This window comes from Callospermophilus lateralis, chromosome 14, assembly GCF_048772815.1.
Source record: "Callospermophilus lateralis isolate mCalLat2 chromosome 14, mCalLat2.hap1, whole genome shotgun sequence".
NCBI classification, from domain to species: domain Eukaryota; kingdom Metazoa; phylum Chordata; class Mammalia; order Rodentia; family Sciuridae; genus Callospermophilus; species Callospermophilus lateralis.
Genome location: NC_135318.1, coordinates 1,802,481 through 1,819,075, shown reverse-complemented (window position 1 = coordinate 1,819,075; position 16,595 = coordinate 1,802,481). Strand labels below are relative to the sequence as shown.

Below are 16,595 nucleotides of genomic sequence, written 5' to 3'. Positions count from 1 at the left end.
GTCCTCCTTCCCTGAGCCTGTGAAGGCTGAGCGTGTCCACAGTCACCGCCGGGATGAGCTGCCCAGCACAAGGCCTGCCCCAGGACCCCATGTGATCCTCAGAAAAGACTCGGGCACAGAGGACAGGTGGCACAGACGGAGGCCCCCTACAGAGCTGGGGCAGAACTGTCCAGAGGGAACAGCCCAAGCCCCAATGCTAATGGTTCCATTCACAGACAGGAGCCCAGGCCCCATGTCCCCTGTCCGCCAGAAGACAAGGACAGGATGGCTCACTAGACGTGACCTCTTCCAGAGAGGCTGGTCAGGAGAAGGGAGCCCACCCTGGGAATTGTAGGGGACGTAGTCACGAGTGGCCTCATGGACTTTGTGCTGTCCTGGGACGGGTGGGGCTCATTGCCCCCCCACCCCTTCCTCTTCACAAGGGGCCTCAAAGCCTGAACGAGGGAAACCATCAGACCCTAGGAGGAGAGGCACGGGAGGAGAGGGGCAGGAATGAAGACCAGCGGTCGAGGCGGGAAGGAAGGAGTCAGGGAGCCCAGGGAGGACCAACGGGGGGCCGGGGGAGGGAGGGAGCTCCACAGCACCAACACGTCCATCCTGAAAGGCCACCTGCTGACGCTGCCCGCACCTGACCACTGGGTCAGTCGATCATCCGACAACGTGTGAAAGCCAACCCGGCAGGATGAAGCCAGACCAGCAAGCTTCACTCGGTTGGAAGAGAGAGGACAGATGAGGGGCTTCAGAGGAAGGCTAGGGCAGGGAGGGGGTCCGGGCATGCGGGAGCGGCTGTGACGGTGCCAGGGGCGGCTTCCCTGACGTGGGAACAGGAAGGGCTGCCCTCCAACTCTCTCCTCCCCATAAGTGATGACAAGGAAAGGTCATGTGAAGATGGCTTTCTGATGTCACCACCATGAAGGGAAATGTCACATGCCCCCTACGCCCTACTCATGCTAAGGAACAGTCAGGGTGGGCGCAGGGGGAAGAGGGAGGATGAGACAAAAGTGAGGGCAAGGGCAGCATCTGCAGGGCTGTGGCCAAGATCCGTGCACTCACCTCCGCCTTCCTGGAGCCCTGAGGCCTGGGGTCGCGGCCTGCCCTCTGCGTGCCCGGGAAGCCCAGGGGAGTGAGACACTTCACAGCTCAAAGTCACAGAGAGGGCCTGAGCACCTCCACAGCACACTGACTCTACAGGCCAGCATGTCCCCAGGCCCTGCCCTCTAGGCCACTTGGCCCCACGCTGGCCGTGGGTCCTCTGTGCACACATGCAGGGGAAGGCCAGAGGCTAACTCACAAGGCACCCACCCATTGGTCAAGTGTCCAATCACAAGGAATCACAGAAGGGAACTGACCTTCTGCTTTCCCTAAGAGAAAAACACTTGGACCAGGTCGATTACAAAAGATGTAAATCCAAAATCAGGAATGGGAGAGAGGGAGGTACACTGGCGAAGGAGAGCAGCCGCTTGGTCCTTCTGAGCAGCCGCAGTTCCAACAAGAGCTCTGGCCCACCCAGCATCTCCCCGTGACACTCCTTGGTCAGTTTGTAATGTTTTATGATGCAAAATCTGAACTACGCACACAACTAATGCCATCAGCCTCTGCACCCCCTGCCCAGCCTGGACTGACACCTTGGAGGGTCAGTGGGTTTCCTGCCAGTCCCCTACCATCCTGCCTGGTAGGCACACAGGGACAGGGTGAGCCTGCAAGAACTACGGCACTTTGGTAAAGGGAGGGACCTGAGCCCACCCAGGCCATCCGTGAAGTCAGGGTTCTCCCCTCCCCGCCGCAGCCCCCAGAGCAACTGACCGCCTGAATTCTCAGCCCCTGGTTCCCTAGCAGTGAACAGCACTGCTGCACAGGCTTATTTTCTTAAATACATTTGCCTGGTTGGCCTGTTGGGTTTCGTGAGGCCCTGCCACATTGGCAGTCTTCCGTGTCCAACCTTTCCACTCCACCCTGCAGTTACCGGCTCTGCAGGAAGCTGCTGCTTACTGACCGTCTGGTCACAGTAATGCAGAGAGTACGGGTCACAGATGGGGGCTGGGATGGGGTGGGTGTCGGGGGGCAGAGGGACGAGGCTGTGGCCTGAGCTCACCCTGAGTACCCCGGAGCAGACATACCATTCACATCTGGCTGATCCCGAAGGAAGTCCTGGTGCAGCTCACAGAGCCGCCACTTGGGGCTTTGGTGACCAGATGGCATGGTGTTTAATGGGCAGCCACAGAAGCAGCTGCACCACTTACCAGTACCTTGGGCAAACAGCATGCCTCTCGTGAGCTGGCTTTCTCATCTTAAAATGGAAAGAAGAAGCCCTTGGCTCTCTGGGGGAATAACGGAGGTGATGCCTAATAAGTGCCCTCAGCACTTATTCGCGTGTAATTCTGGGACATTGCTGAGTCTTTCAGACCATGCTTCCTCACCTGCACCTGGGAATGGTGGATAGTCTCTGAGGAGCATTACAGTTGTTTTCTCCGACCTGACGGATGCAGCCCAGCTCTGTCCTCTGCAGTGACTCTGAGGACAGAGCCGTGTGCTCCTGTGTGATGAGCGCACTACCAGAGGCAGGGTGGACACGAGACTTTCCTGGGTGCGTCTGTGGCCCTGGTATGGGCAGAGGTGCTGTTCAGGGCCTCTCTGCCGGGAGTCCGGCTTCCTGCCCTTCCACACCTGTCTTCGTGCTATGGAGAGCCATCGCTTGGGGAGCACCTCCATGGACCAGGCCCCGTGACAAAGGCTTGGTGCATGGTGCTCTGAGGCCAGACTTTTCTGCTGCTGCCTCTGACCACTGTTTGGTTGGTTGGTTGGGGTTTGGGGTTTTTTTTCCAGGGGGAGGTGTTTATTGTTTTTTCTTTGTTTTTTGTTTTGTTTTGTTTTGTGTTGTTTTGTACCAGGGATTGACCCAGGGTCACTCAACCACTGAGCCACATCCCCAGCCCTTTTCATTTTTACTTGAGACAGGACTTTGCTAAGTTACCGAGGCTGGATTTGAGCTTACGATCCTCCTGCCTCGGGCTCTAGAGCCTCTGGGAATACAGGCGTGCACCCCCACACTCGGCCGCTGTCTTCATTTTCTGAGACAAGGCCTCACTAAGTTGCCGAGGCTGGACTTGAACTTGACATCCCTGCCCCAGCCTCCTGAGTCGCTGGGACGACAAGTGTGTGGTCGCCATGCCCAGCTCCCAGAGTCTCCACCACATCTGACGTCCACACAGAATGCCCGGGGTCGGTCGCTGGCTACACAGTCCACCTGTGGGAGGGGGGCATGGCTGCCACATGTGGGTTGGTGCTCTGCTGTCAGTGTTCTGAAATTCCTAGGAGTTTGGGTAACAAGGGGCCATAGTGTGCAGCCAGGCCTGCTCTTGACAGCGCTCTTGACCCTGCGCACTTGGCCACCACCTGGGCAGCAAGTATTTTGATTCCGTCTACTGAAAACAATGTTGACCCTTACAGCATGTTCCACACGCCTGGCCCTGGGTCCTTCCCGGTGTTTGCTGGGTGTAAACCATGCTGAGTGTTCGAGGTTCCTCAGCTACCCCAAGCTGACGGGGTTTCCTGTCTGGTCAGAAACAGTTCTGCCCAGAGACAGCCAGGTGTTTAGCCACGGTCACCGCTCTTGCTGTACAGGTCCTACGGTGACTTCCAGAAGGATGGGCTGAGGCTATCACCCAAGAAAGGAGGTAACCAGGGCAAGGCAGAGGCCAGAGTGAGCCACTCTGGGCCTGCTGGTACAATCCCCCTCAGCAGCCCCCTGCCCACGCATGTGCTTGGGGCCTGCTTTCCAGCGGGCCTTTCCCTGGGGACAGGAAGAGGCACAGTCCTGTCCTCCAGTCGCCCTCAGACTCTGGCTCCAGCTATGAACCAGGGCAGGTAGGCACAGGGTCAGGCCCCACCCCCCAGGAGCCCCCCGTCCCAGCGCTCTGGCTGCACTGCTGCTCCTAAGAGGAATTTGGTTTATGAACTGAAAGCTGCAGCAGGCACAAGATCTCTTTAAGAACAACATCCTTATCTCCCAGCCAGGCCCAGGTCTCTGAGGCGCCATCCATGAGATCTGCAGGGAGAGGGCATGAGACGTGCACTTCACACAGGGACAGAAGAAGGAAGGGGAAAGCGTGACTCAAGCTGCCAACACACTCGCTAAATACCTCCAGCAGGACCCAGCGCGACCCAGACACTGCAAATGCCCACCAGGAGCCACACCTGAAGCACGAGGGGGCTGGTTCGACCAGCAGACTGAGCTGCCCACTCTGGCTTCCTGCAGTGCCCTCCCCGGGGTTTACAGCGATTTCCAGCCAGGACACGGTTCTTAACTCCTCACCACGACCGCTGCAGGAAGAGGCCCCTTCCCTCTTGTCTCCCTGGATTTAAGCAGATTATGGGCCTGGTCCCTTCTCAAAATCAGAGATAAATGAACAGCTGCAAGGTCCGGGACGCTGCTCAGCCCAGCACCAGACGGTCCCCTATCACATGCAGTGGCTTCAAGCATTGCTGTTTGGACGTGGAGGTGCCCCATCTCCGCGGCTCCAGCAAGACCCCGGTTCCTCAGGGCTGGTGTCAGGCAGCAGGGCCACCCTCTGGAGCTCTTTTCCAGATTCCAGAGACAAGAGGACTCCTGCTAGTAGGAGCTGACCCACTGGGAAGGACTGTGCCTCCCTGATGGTGGCCTCCTCCAGTCCCAGCTCTGCCTTACTGCCGAGGGTGAGGCAGACAGCAGGTCCCCAGGGAGGGCCACTGCCCTCAACGCTGCTCACGATGGCAGATGAGGTCTGTGGCCAGTTACGACCCGGTGGTTTGGAAAGAGAAGGCACCAGGCTCCCCTGCTGCAGGTTGAGTTTTACATAACTAGTGACCCCATCTGGTGACCCCCAGGACTTGACTCCTGTCATCAAAGTCTCCTGAAGTTCCCACCAGGAATGACTGAACCCAGTCTCTGCCTGAATCCAGATCCCACCTTCCTCGCAGCCCAACTCCACCTCCAGCCCCAGATGGAACCTTGCCCCCGCATCCGTGTCTCAGTGCCCAAGTGCCCCCAGCGGTCGGCAGTGTCTCCTACCTGGGTGCGCTCGGCCAGGGGGCTGTCCTGAGCACTGCAGGCCTGCGAGGACACTGTGCCGCAAAGCCTCACGGCTGCTCTTTACAAGGGCCGGGCCCCCGTCCAACACTCGGAGGGGACCCTGCCTGGCTGCCGGACGGCCCAGCAGTCCAGCTGGATGGCTGCAGCCTTATCTGCAAAAGCTTCCTGTCTGAGACCATCAGCTGCTGCAGGATGGTGCCTGAGTGTGGGAATGCCGGCACCACGGGGCCTGGAGATGGCCCCAGACTCCAACACCCTCCTGCCTCTTGTGGAATTCTTTTGTGTTTTCTTTTTTCTTTGTTATTGGTTTGTTTTGTTTTTGTTTTGTGGTGCTTGGGACTGAATCCAGGGTGCTTTACCACTGAGCCACATTCCCTGCCCTTTTTATTTTGAGACAGGACCTTGCTAAGTTGCCTGGATTGGTCTGGAACTCGCATCCCCCTGCCTCAACCTCCCGAGCTGCAGGGATTGTGAGCGTGGCCCCGGCGCCCAGCCTCTTTTTGCTTTGTGGCTGTTAATGAGTCACTCTGGAAAAGTTCCTAAGTGTGAAGAAGAAAGAGTGGAAACCAGCACCTGGCAGCACATCAGCCAGAAGTGATTGCAGTTCAGCCTCTCCTGTCCTGTTTCCCACGTGGGACTTCACTGCAAAACTCAGGAGGCACTCACCCCTGCCATGGAGACCTGGCCGGCAGTGAGACCCAAATTGCCACTTAAGTTGCATTTAAAAGCAGTGAATGCAGGAACGAAGTCTTGTGGACGTCTCAGGGCCACAGTGTGCAATGACCCAAGGACTGGACACATTCACACCTCAACACCAGGCAGCATCCCCTCTGCTCCCTCAGAACACCAATGGTGAGGACAGCAGGACCTGCCAGGCTCCGCCGCCAGGTGCTGGTTAAGACCACTTGCAACCACTGAACCAAGTCTCATCACCAGCCCCATGTTAGAGGTCAGGAATCAGAGACCTTGCCCAAGACCAGTTAGCAGAAATGGGCAGGCCACTGCTGCCGAGCCAGCCTCCGTGTCCCTCCTTCCTGGACCCCTCCCGTACAGCTGCTGTAGAGCTGACTGTTCACATTGTCCTGCAAGGTAAAGGGCTTTCAAAACATGCCATCAACCTGAGAAATACCCTGTTACAAAAATAAAAGTGGTGATTCCATTTGCCTATTTTGCATGGGTTGTAAATCAGACCACTTCAGATGATAAACCATGTTCACACTATATGCACACTAGTACCAGGAAGTCACCAAGGGGCACCCGCCACTTCCATGTCCTGTCCACTCCACTCGGCCTCTGGAGAGCATCATGCCACAGGAAGCACTCTTTTGCACATGAGCTCTGACCCCACAGACTGTTCCGCTTCAGGGGCCAGGAGAAGATTGGTCACATCCAGTATTTACATTTCTCACAGATAACCAAGGGGTCAGAGAGCATAAGTCACATGAAAACCACTTTGTCTCTGGATGGGAACTTTCACAGAGGGTCACGCCAGACGTGCTCCCATATCTCTGGGGCACTTTGTCCCTAAGGACATTAACCGCGGCCACCTCGGGTCCTCATCCAGAGTTTCTCCAGAGTTCCCTGAAGTGCAAGGCAGCAAGGCCTCCTCATGCAGGACTTGCTCATCTGGTCCTGTCCTAAGCACCCCTCTCCCTCCCAGCCCACACTGCCAATGCCCAGCAGCCAGCAGGTCCCAGGGCACACGCATCGCTGCCAACACGTTTCAGACCTTTGTTCTTGGGAAGTGACGAGAAGGCACTGAAGACTCCAATGTTAGCAAATGGATGAGAGCCAGCTAAAACTCTGCGTCTGAGGCAGGTTACGGCACTCTCTGTCCAAGCTTCTATCCAACGCCGGAATCTGGATCACACTGCTTGTCATGGATTGCCTGGAGGGGGTGGCCACCCTGCCTTAGAGGACACCATCAGATTCCTAGGGAGCCTAACTGACTTAAAATCAGATTGCTTTGCTGACCACTTGGAAGCCAGTGACCGTGTGGAAGCCAGTGTCCACTGACCACGTGGAAGTCAGGGCATCATCAAAGCTTCTCAAACTGCAGCCAGTGACAGAATCACCCAGAGACTTGTTAGGACAGATTGTGGGGTACCATGCCGTAAGTAGTGGGATCCAAGCATTTTCTTCTCTATCAAGTTCACAAGAACCAGGACCACACTTTGAGAACCACACCTGCCTCATAGATGGCTGTCAGCATTCAAGGGAGCACAGATCAGTGGCTGCAGCTGGAACTGCTCAGTGCCTGCCCCCCTTGCCTGTGTGCCCTGAGCTGCCACACTAGCCTGCACGCACCTGCTGCAAGACAACACACCCACCCGACAGGAGGGAAGGGTGCTTGCTGGTGGACCTGTCTTGAAGAAACGCCGCTTAACCCTTAACCCTCTGGTCCGTGGCCAACTCCACAGCCGAGCGAGCACACCCACAACACAAAGGGACATGGTGAACTGCCCAGCATAGCTTCCTCACTCACAGGGCAACTGTGGACCTGAACTTATACCAGGGCTCCCTCAGCGGGGGGGGGGGTGGGGGGTGGAGGGGGGGGGTCCTCAGGCCTCTCACCCTCCCAGGTCATCTCTGAGGCTTGCAGGAGCCTCCAGAAATGAGGTTAGTCAAGGAAACAGATCTGAAGCCAAAAAGAAAAATAAGCTTCCTAAGGCATACATTAGAAATTCACAAATGCCATTGCTTATCTTCCCAAAATGTCCCATGTGGCTCACAGACTTCTTGGTGGTGTGTTTTCTAATGAAAGTTGCGGTGGCGACTGTTCAGCGTGCTAGATCCCCATCTCAACACGCAGCCAGTAACACAGCAGGCACTGCAGGACCAAAAGGGAGCCCACCAGAGCACATACACCTACCTCCTCCAGCTCCACAGCCTCCGTGGAAAATGTCATTGTCTTTTTTGTTGTTGTTTGTAGTTTTAACATCGAGCATGTATTACTTGTACTTTTTTTTTTTTGGCATTACAATTCTTATTACACATATAACCACAATTTTTCATGTCTGTTTGTATATAAATCAGGTTGACACCCAATTCGTGTCTTCATACATGTACTTTGGATAATGATGCTCATCACATTCCACCATCCTTGCTAATCCCCTGCCTCTCCCTTCCCTCTTACCTATCTAGATTTCATCTATTCGTCCCATGCTCCCCCTCCCTACCCCACTGAGTCAGCCTCCTTATATCAGAGAAAACATTTGGCATTTGTTTTTTGCACTGTCACTTTTTGAATGGTGGTCAAACATAAGCTTCTACTAGATTTCCTTCAACTTGTAAAATTTCAGACATTTCCACTGTTTTGCGGTGCTGGGGATTGAATTCAGAGCCTCGCATGCTACCACTGGGCTACTACCCCAGCTATAATGAGACTCTGGGATAAAACTGGAAACGGTCCCTAAACCTTTCTGCTCAGCAAAGCACTAACTGTAGCTGAAGCAGTGAGACGACTTCATTTTGAAAAGCTTGCCTCAATACTTTACAGCAACTGTAAACCCCGCTCTAGGCTTATACTTTCTTGATTTTAATAATTATCAAATCTGAAAGACTTTGAAGAATATGAGTTTAGAATTCACTTTAATAAGAGGGCTGTGAGCTAGAATTGGGGGCTGAGGCAGGAGTTCAAAAGTTCCAAGACCAGCCTCAGCAACTTAGCAAGGTCCTTATCAAGACTGAAAACATGAAATGAAAAGGTCAGGGACCTGTGGCTTAGTGGTGGAGGGCGCCTGGGCTCAACCCTCAGTGACAAAACAAAGTACAGAGGGAAGCTGAGGGGCACCTGCCAGAAGTGGTCACATGACCATCACCTTTGTGAGTGACAGAAAGTCTCCACTACCACTTTGCAAGACAAAGATGCAAACAGAAGCAGCACATCTTTGGCTGTGCTTCCCATCCTGCAATTGTGCAGCTGTTGTTACAGACCAACCAAAATTTTGCACTTATCCTGGTATTCTGGTAATCTTTGTTCTTGCCATTTCCAAGTTTTTGGAATCTTATAGGATAATCTAACTTAAAAACAGAATCATCTCCCAAAGGCCATCTTAAAATACACTTAATCCTTATACTAGTTTCAAAAGGCAATTATGTTCTCACGTATGTTTAAAAGTTCTTTTCATGGAGATATTTTTGCTTTGTTTTAACCCCTCTGTGTTACTAGTGATAGTAGCAGCATTGTTGAAAATCCTGACATACAGGTAGGTCCCTCTGTGCAAATTCTCCAGTCTTCACAGGAAGCCACTAAAACAGAAGCCCGTATCTACGCCATCTTGAATACAGAATACCCGAAAACAGGATACTGTAAATGACAGTTTATTTAGTCATTTTGTTTACAACTGAAACTCTGGGAATTCAAAATTAACATCCTTGCCTGTGAGCTTCTTATAGACACCAGAAAAGGTTTCAACCTACAAGGAAAAAAAAAAATCACAAATTAATCACAAACTTAAATAAATGCACACACAGACTCCAAAACCTGACGTCTGTGCCTCCCTGGACAGACTCTGCATCCTGACACAGTGCCGTTCCTCCTCTGCAGCACATGGATGAAGTCAGGGGGTCAGCGGGTGTCCCCCACCACCCACCCCCATGTGTGAAAACACAAGCCTTCCTCAAAGCCAATCCCGGGTCACTTCCATTCTTCCTAACAAAAAGGTAGAGAAAGTCAAGTGTCCAATTTCTAAAACATCCCCAATTGAGAACCTGGCACATAGAGTCCAAGGACTTGGGTCGAGGTGGCAAAGGAACAGCCAGCCCTGAGCCAGACAGGCGGCCCTGGGGTGCACCCTCCTCCCAGCAGTCAGGCCCCTCCACCAGTATTAACCACCCACCTTGTGTTCCACGTTGTTCTGCTGTGCTTTGTCCAAGTGAACTTTTATAAGCCGGCTGCCATCCAGCTTCACACGAATCCTCTTGCCCACAATTTCACTCGGGAAGACCAAGTCCTCAAGGATCGCATCATGCACAGCTGTCAGAGTACGGCTTAAAAAATAAGCAGAAAATTAAGCAATCTAACAATGTCTGTAAGCCCCGGAGGACACCTGTCAGTCAAAACAAAACTCCTGAAATCCAACCTTTGATGGAAAAGAGTTAACAGTTCTGTCTCTTCTATTTTAAATGTGACACCCTGGTAAACTACATGTGCACCAAGCCATTGTGAGGACTTATCTCTATTTTCACACGGTTTTTAAAATAACCTCTTTACTACTTTGTGGATCCTTGTCCAAAGCAATCTTTCAAAAATACCAATATGATCACATAATTTACCCTCTAAAGGTCCTTTAAGAGCTCTCCATGGCCTCTTAAGATGTCACCAAAACTCCTGTACTATTCCATCCCAAAAGGTGCGGTTCTCATAGTTCTGGGATGGCGGCCCCAGCCAGGTGGACCCTCATTTTCCATCCATCCATCCCCATTATGTAAATGACACAGACACCTGTTCCTTACTGGAGCAGCACCACCAAGCTCACCAGCTGCCCAGCTGCTGCCTCACCTACCAATCAAAAAGGTTCAACTGCACAGTCCTTGATTCACAATGTGATTATACCTGGTAAACCCATCATCAGCAGGAAACACAGAAAGTCAAAAACATATTTAATACACCTGAACTGCTGAGCGCCCTAGCTTAACAAGAGTCCACTGTGGATTGCCAGTTGTTCCCTCTTGAGATCATGAGGCTGACCAGGAGCTGTGGGCTCACCGCCACTGCCCCACATCATGAGGACTGTATCACATATCACTAGTCTGGGAAAAGAGCCAAATTCAGAATTCCAAGTACAGTTTCTATCGCTTTTGCATGACTTTACAGTCAAAACAAGCCAGGGACCATCTGTAATTCCCAACTTTTGGGTACCTACTATGTATCACAAGATGCCAGGATTGAGTCAAGAGACAGTTCTTATTTTTGACATTTAAAGCAGACTGATATTGTGGCTACTTGTTTAGATCTCAGTCACCACAGGGTGGGTAACAGACACTGCATCGTGCTCATTTATATTTCCTATCTGGCAGTACCCACACACACAGGAACTGCTTTCTAGTGGATCTCAGGATCCACGTTCCAAAGTCTTCATCAACTTTCACAAAGCCATTACTACTCATTAGTGAAACATTCTTATAATACTTGGAAAACACACCACTGTGAAATTAGTCAATTACTTCCTTTAAAATGTAAACTAAGGGCTGGGGATGTGGCTCAAGCAGTAACGCGCATGTGCGGGGTGCTGGGTTCGATCCTGAACACCACATAAAATAAAAATAAAGATGTTGTGTCCACCAAAAACTGAAAAATAAATATTAAAAATTTCTCTAAAAAAAAATGTAAACTAAACCAGAAACAGCTATTCTTAAGAGTCATCTCTCAAATTCTGTTTTTAAAAATCATTTAAAAGGGGAAACAATGGCAATGCAACTTTAGTAATCACAAACCATGGGACTGAAGTTGTTCAGAGGGAAAGAACCCTTAAATAGCCAAAAATATGAGGGGAGGGGCTACTGAAAAGCAAAATCAATCTGAAAGCAGGTAACCAGACTGGAAAAGTGGCATAATCACCACAACCTGCTAAATGTATCTCAGGGAGCGGGAGAATAAAGATCAGAAGTCCATCTCACTTCTGCCTCCATCCCCAACTATGTCCACCTCCACTGTACCTAGCTCGCTTTCCTCACCAGCTAAGAACTGAGGATTTCCCTTTCATTCTATCCTTTGCTGAAAAAATGGACAGACTCATCTTTTACATCACTGCTCTATTACACTGTATAAATGCCTATGTGAATCAACCTGACCTCTACATCTAGAATGAATTCCACAGAGGAAACCAATATCACTCTGTCAAGATTCTTAGTGAATAACTTAGGAAGAGCCAAGTCCTGGCTGAGAACATCTGGAAATCGCAGGTTTGTGAGGACACAGCATCAATCAAGGCTGCAGATCCGGGAGATAGTCCCTTAGCTGTGTTCCTATGCTCAATTAATTCCTCACAGGTTTTCAGAACTGGGATTCCAAACCCCTTCTACCTTCTAAGTGTCAAGATTTTAAAAAAGAAGTGGGTTAAAAGAAAAAAAAAAAAAAGAAGCTAGTCTCGGGCCTGTGATCTTCCTATCTGTATCTGCCTCCCGAGATTACAGGTGTGCACCAAGGCACCATGCCCAAAAAATCCTCAATTCTTATGCCACTCCCACTGCCCGTGAAACAAATTCAAAGTTCTAGAAAATCAGACACCTCCTTTCCCCATCCTCAGGCCCCTCTCTTACACCCACAATACTAAAGTTCCCATCTCTATTTTCTAGGTATTCATAGAACAACTTGAGTTTTAAAACTTGTCAGCACTTTTAGTTAACTGAGCAAACTCTCCTAGGCTTGGGTCCATTTTCTCAACCATGAACCAGGGAAAACAATACTATGATACATTCCTAAGTGCGCCACTTCTGGCAGTTAGAGAAATAGCCAGAATAGTTTTTTCTCAAACTGGTCCCTAGGGAAGAGTCTGCAGGGATCCTGGAATCCAAAATTTGAGAAACCAACTACTAGAGACACTAAAAACACAAGGCCTAGTTCAGGAAGTCAACTATTAAGTCTATGCCAAATAAGCTGAAGCATCAGAAGGGCACCTCACTTCTACCTCCATACCCAACTATGTCACCTCCACTGTACCTAGCATGCTTTCCTCACGCCTAAGAACGGAGGGTCTGGAATCAATTCTACAGAGGAAACCAATGTCACTCGGTCAAGATTCTTAATGGATAACTTGCTGCAATATACATCATACCTTGTACAAACCACACGCCAGACAGGAGTGCAGCACAATTCAGTCACAGCCGAAAAACTCACCTTCTGGGACGCTTCTGCTTGTTTTTCGTGCGGCTTTTTCGAGTTGGTTTAGGCAGAATTCTCCTCTGTAAGGTAAAAATTATATGGAAAAAAAAAAGAACCATAAGTTGACAGAAAGCTAATAATTGTTGGGCTTTTTTAATATTTTTTTAGTTGTAGATGGACACAATGCCTTTGTTTTTCTTTTTTCATGTGGTGCCGGGGGATCTAACCCAGTGCCTCATGCATGCTAGGCAAGTGCTCTACCACTGAGCCAACACCCTGACCTAACTGTTGGTTTTAAAAGAAAAAAAGTCAAAAGTTCAGGAAAAACCTAGACTAAACAACTGAACCCCTTTCTATAAAATTACTTCCAGAATTTTCAATAATTCAGAATCCACAGCTTATTTTACCTAAGTAAAACTCCCACATTTCTGACATCTTCCCATATTCAACAAAGCCCACTACGCAACACAGGCATCAGAAGACTGTTGATAGACCCAGAGTACTACTACTACTTTTTATAATATTTTTTAGTTGTTGATAGACCTTAATTTTATTATTTATATGTGGTGCTGACCACATATAAATACTCAGTGGCAGAGTACTTGTTCACACATGTGAGGCAAGTACTCTGCCACTGAGCCCCAACCCCAGTCCCAAAGTACTACTTCTTATATTCCCAATCAGTCCTGGCCCTTTATTCCCCACAGACTAGTTTGCACCAAAGCCAGATGTGAAGTTGAAACGCTTCCTTCTCTACAAGGTATCCAGTGGCATCATTCAATCTCAGAGCCCATGTCAGATCCAGCAGAGGATCAGCACCTCACAGGCCCTCCATTGGTCTGGTTGCCCTGTCAGCAGCCCACTAGACACTAATGGCACTGTACATGGAAAGCCCTTCAGTAACTGAACAAACCTCTCACTGTTCTGACTCAAGAGAACGTATTCAAGCACTTAACATGACCACAACTTCCCCGGCACCCTACCCAGCGTGCTTGTACTCTTAACAGGGTTGTTGTCTGCACTGTGATTACCAACACAGCTTAAACCAAAGTGGTTGGTCAAATTCAGGAAAAAGAACCTTTAACAGTAACAGATACCTGAGCAATAAAAACCACATGCTTCCCACTGAACTTCTTCTCCAATTCACGCACAAGCCGGACTTGGATTTTCTGAAAAGATTTCAGCTGAGGAACTGGCACAAATATGATGATAGCTTTCCGACCACCACCAACTTCAATTTCCTTTAAAAAAAAAAAAAAAAAGGTCAACAAGCCGTCCCAGACCAGATGTCTCACTGAGAGACCCCTTTTTCCCTTCTAAACATCACTTTGCTATGTTTGGACCTGGCTTGAGTGTGTGCGCAGGTCCATGAGTTGCGACCTCAGCCCACCGTGAACACGGCTCGCCCGCGGGGCCTTCAAGCCCACTGCAGGTGGCTCTGTGAGGGCCCGCCCTGTCCTTTGCCATGTGATGCCAGCAAGAGGTCATCACCAGACAGAGCCCCTCCAGAGCGGAGTCAGGCGAACCTTCCCCAGCACCTACCTCGGCCCGGCCTCCCCACGCCGGGCACACCTGGCACGCCCAGCTCTCAGCTCGCGAGCCTAATGACCACCCTGCACGCAGGCCCGTCTCCTCTACCCGAGACCAGGCGGCACCGGCTCTGACTCCAACACCGGCCGCCCGCCCGGCCCCGCTCACCTTGGCCGCCGTGATGTTCAGCTCCCGCAGCTGGGCCTTGAGGTCCGAGTTCATCTCCAGCTCCAGCAACGCCTGCGGGCAGACACAGCGTGGGCGCCCGCCCCGCGCGCCCGCCCGCCCGCCCGCCGGTCCCGCCCGCCCGCCCGCCGGTCCCGCCCGCGCGGCCACTCACCTGCGAGATGCCCGACTCGAACTCGTCCGGCTTCTCGCCATTGGGCTTCACGATCTTGGCGCTCGAGCTGAACATGGCGCGATCCTGGGGGAGCACGCGCGGTCAACGGGTCGGCCGCCGCCCGCCCGGCCTGCCAGGGCCATCGGCGGGCGCGGGCCGGGTAATCCACTGCATCCCACCGCCGAGGCGAAGGGCCCACAGTCCCGACAGACCCCATGGGGCCTTTTCCCCGAAGCCAGCCGAAAAGCGCGGCAGAGCTTAGGCCCCGTACCACCTACCTTGAAGAGAGCCGGCTTAGAAAGAGGTCCAGTTCTCGCGAGATCTCATCATATCCCGGAGGCGGAAAGAGGCGGGAACACCAAAAATAGAGAGGCGGAAACCGGAAGAACCACGGAGAAGCAGCAGGACAACTAGAGCGTCCCGGAAGTGGGTCCAGAGCTCGAGTGTGTGGGCTTCGCTGGTTGGTCCTAGAATGCGGTAGTGGGTGTCCGCTGGTTGGGAATCGGGTTAATACGTACATCATAAAACCAGCTGGGAAATACTTCTTTGTGTTCTGTTTTCTGGAAAAGACAGTGGAAAATTGAAATTAATTCGGCTTGGAGCATTTTGACAAATTCTGTGAAATCAGAGTCTGAGGGTTTCTTTTTTCAATTTTTAAAAATAATTACAGGACTATTCAAATTATCTATTTCATATTGGGTGAGATTTGGTAGTTGGTGCTTTTTAAAGAACTGGTCCATATCATCTAAGTTGTCCAATTTATGTGTGCTAGCAAAAAAAACAAGTAGGAATGTGATGCGAGAGCCCACAGAATGGGAGAAAATCTTTGCTTTTGTGACAGAGGATTAATATCCAGAATATATAAAGAACTCGAAATACTTAACACCAGCTGGGCAAGGTGGCTCATGCCTGTAATCCAATGACTTGGGAGGCGAAGACAGGGGGATGGCAAGTTCTAGGTCAGCCTCAGCAATTTAGGAAGACTTCACAAATGAGACCTTGTTTCAAAGGTTAAAAAGGCCTGGGGATGTAGCTCCCTGATAAAACTCCCCAAGGTTATAATCACTAGTAATAAAAGCTTATCCCCAAAAATCAACCCAATAAGTGGGCAAATTAACTAAAAACTTCTCAAAAGGATAAAAATGACCACCAAATATATGAAAAAAAAAATGTTTTAATGTCTCTAGCAATTAGTAAAATGGAAATCAAAACTACACTGAGATTTCATCTCACACCAGTCGGAATGGCAATCAACAAGAATACAAATAATCATAAGTGATGGAAAGGATGTGGGGAAAAGGAACACTTTTACATTGTTGGTGAGATTGTAAATTACTACAACCACTATGGAAATCAATACGGAGGTTTCTCAAAACACTAGGCATGGAACCACCATGACTCCTTTATAACTTCCCTTGGTTTTTATCCTGAAGAATTACTATACAGTGGTACATATATACCCATGGTTATAGCAGCACAACTCACAGTTGCCAGCCTAGGACCATCAATGAATGAATAAAGAAAATGTGGTCTATGTACACAATGGAGATTTATTCAGCCTTCAAGAAAAATGAGAGGTGGAGGCGGGGGTGTGCTGTAAGCCAGGAGGGTGGGCACTGGGCTCTCTTCCTCGTGCTCAGCATTGATCCCCAGCTGCAGCCACCACCACGGTCGTCCTGCCTGGCCCGTCCCAGAGGTGAGCCTGCAAGGTTCCTGCTTGTGTGCTTGGAGCGTGGGACTCTGCTGAGCTGGAGCAGTGTGCTTCACCTTGATAGCTGCAGCCAACGAGGGCAGTCAGCCCAGAGTCTGGAGTATCCACCTTGCAGCAGGCC

The 16,595-nt window shown here is 50.8% G+C and overlaps 1 protein-coding gene across 1 annotated transcript; it reads right to left on the bottom strand.

The window, feature by feature from the left end:
• Positions 1-9,375: 9,375 nt before the first annotated feature.
• Rps7 (ribosomal protein S7) lies at positions 9,376-15,121 on the bottom strand. Its single transcript, XM_076832672.2, has 7 exons — positions 15,042-15,121; positions 14,764-14,847; positions 14,592-14,663; positions 13,991-14,134; positions 12,909-12,973; positions 9,910-10,060; positions 9,376-9,486 (listed from the first exon to the last, which is right to left on the bottom strand). Exons 2-7 carry the CDS (start codon positions 14,836-14,838, stop codon positions 9,409-9,411), a joined length of 585 nt encoding a protein of 194 aa, XP_076688787.1. The 5' UTR covers positions 14,839-14,847; positions 15,042-15,121; the 3' UTR covers positions 9,376-9,408.
• Between the last annotated feature and the right edge of the window lie 1,474 nt (positions 15,122-16,595).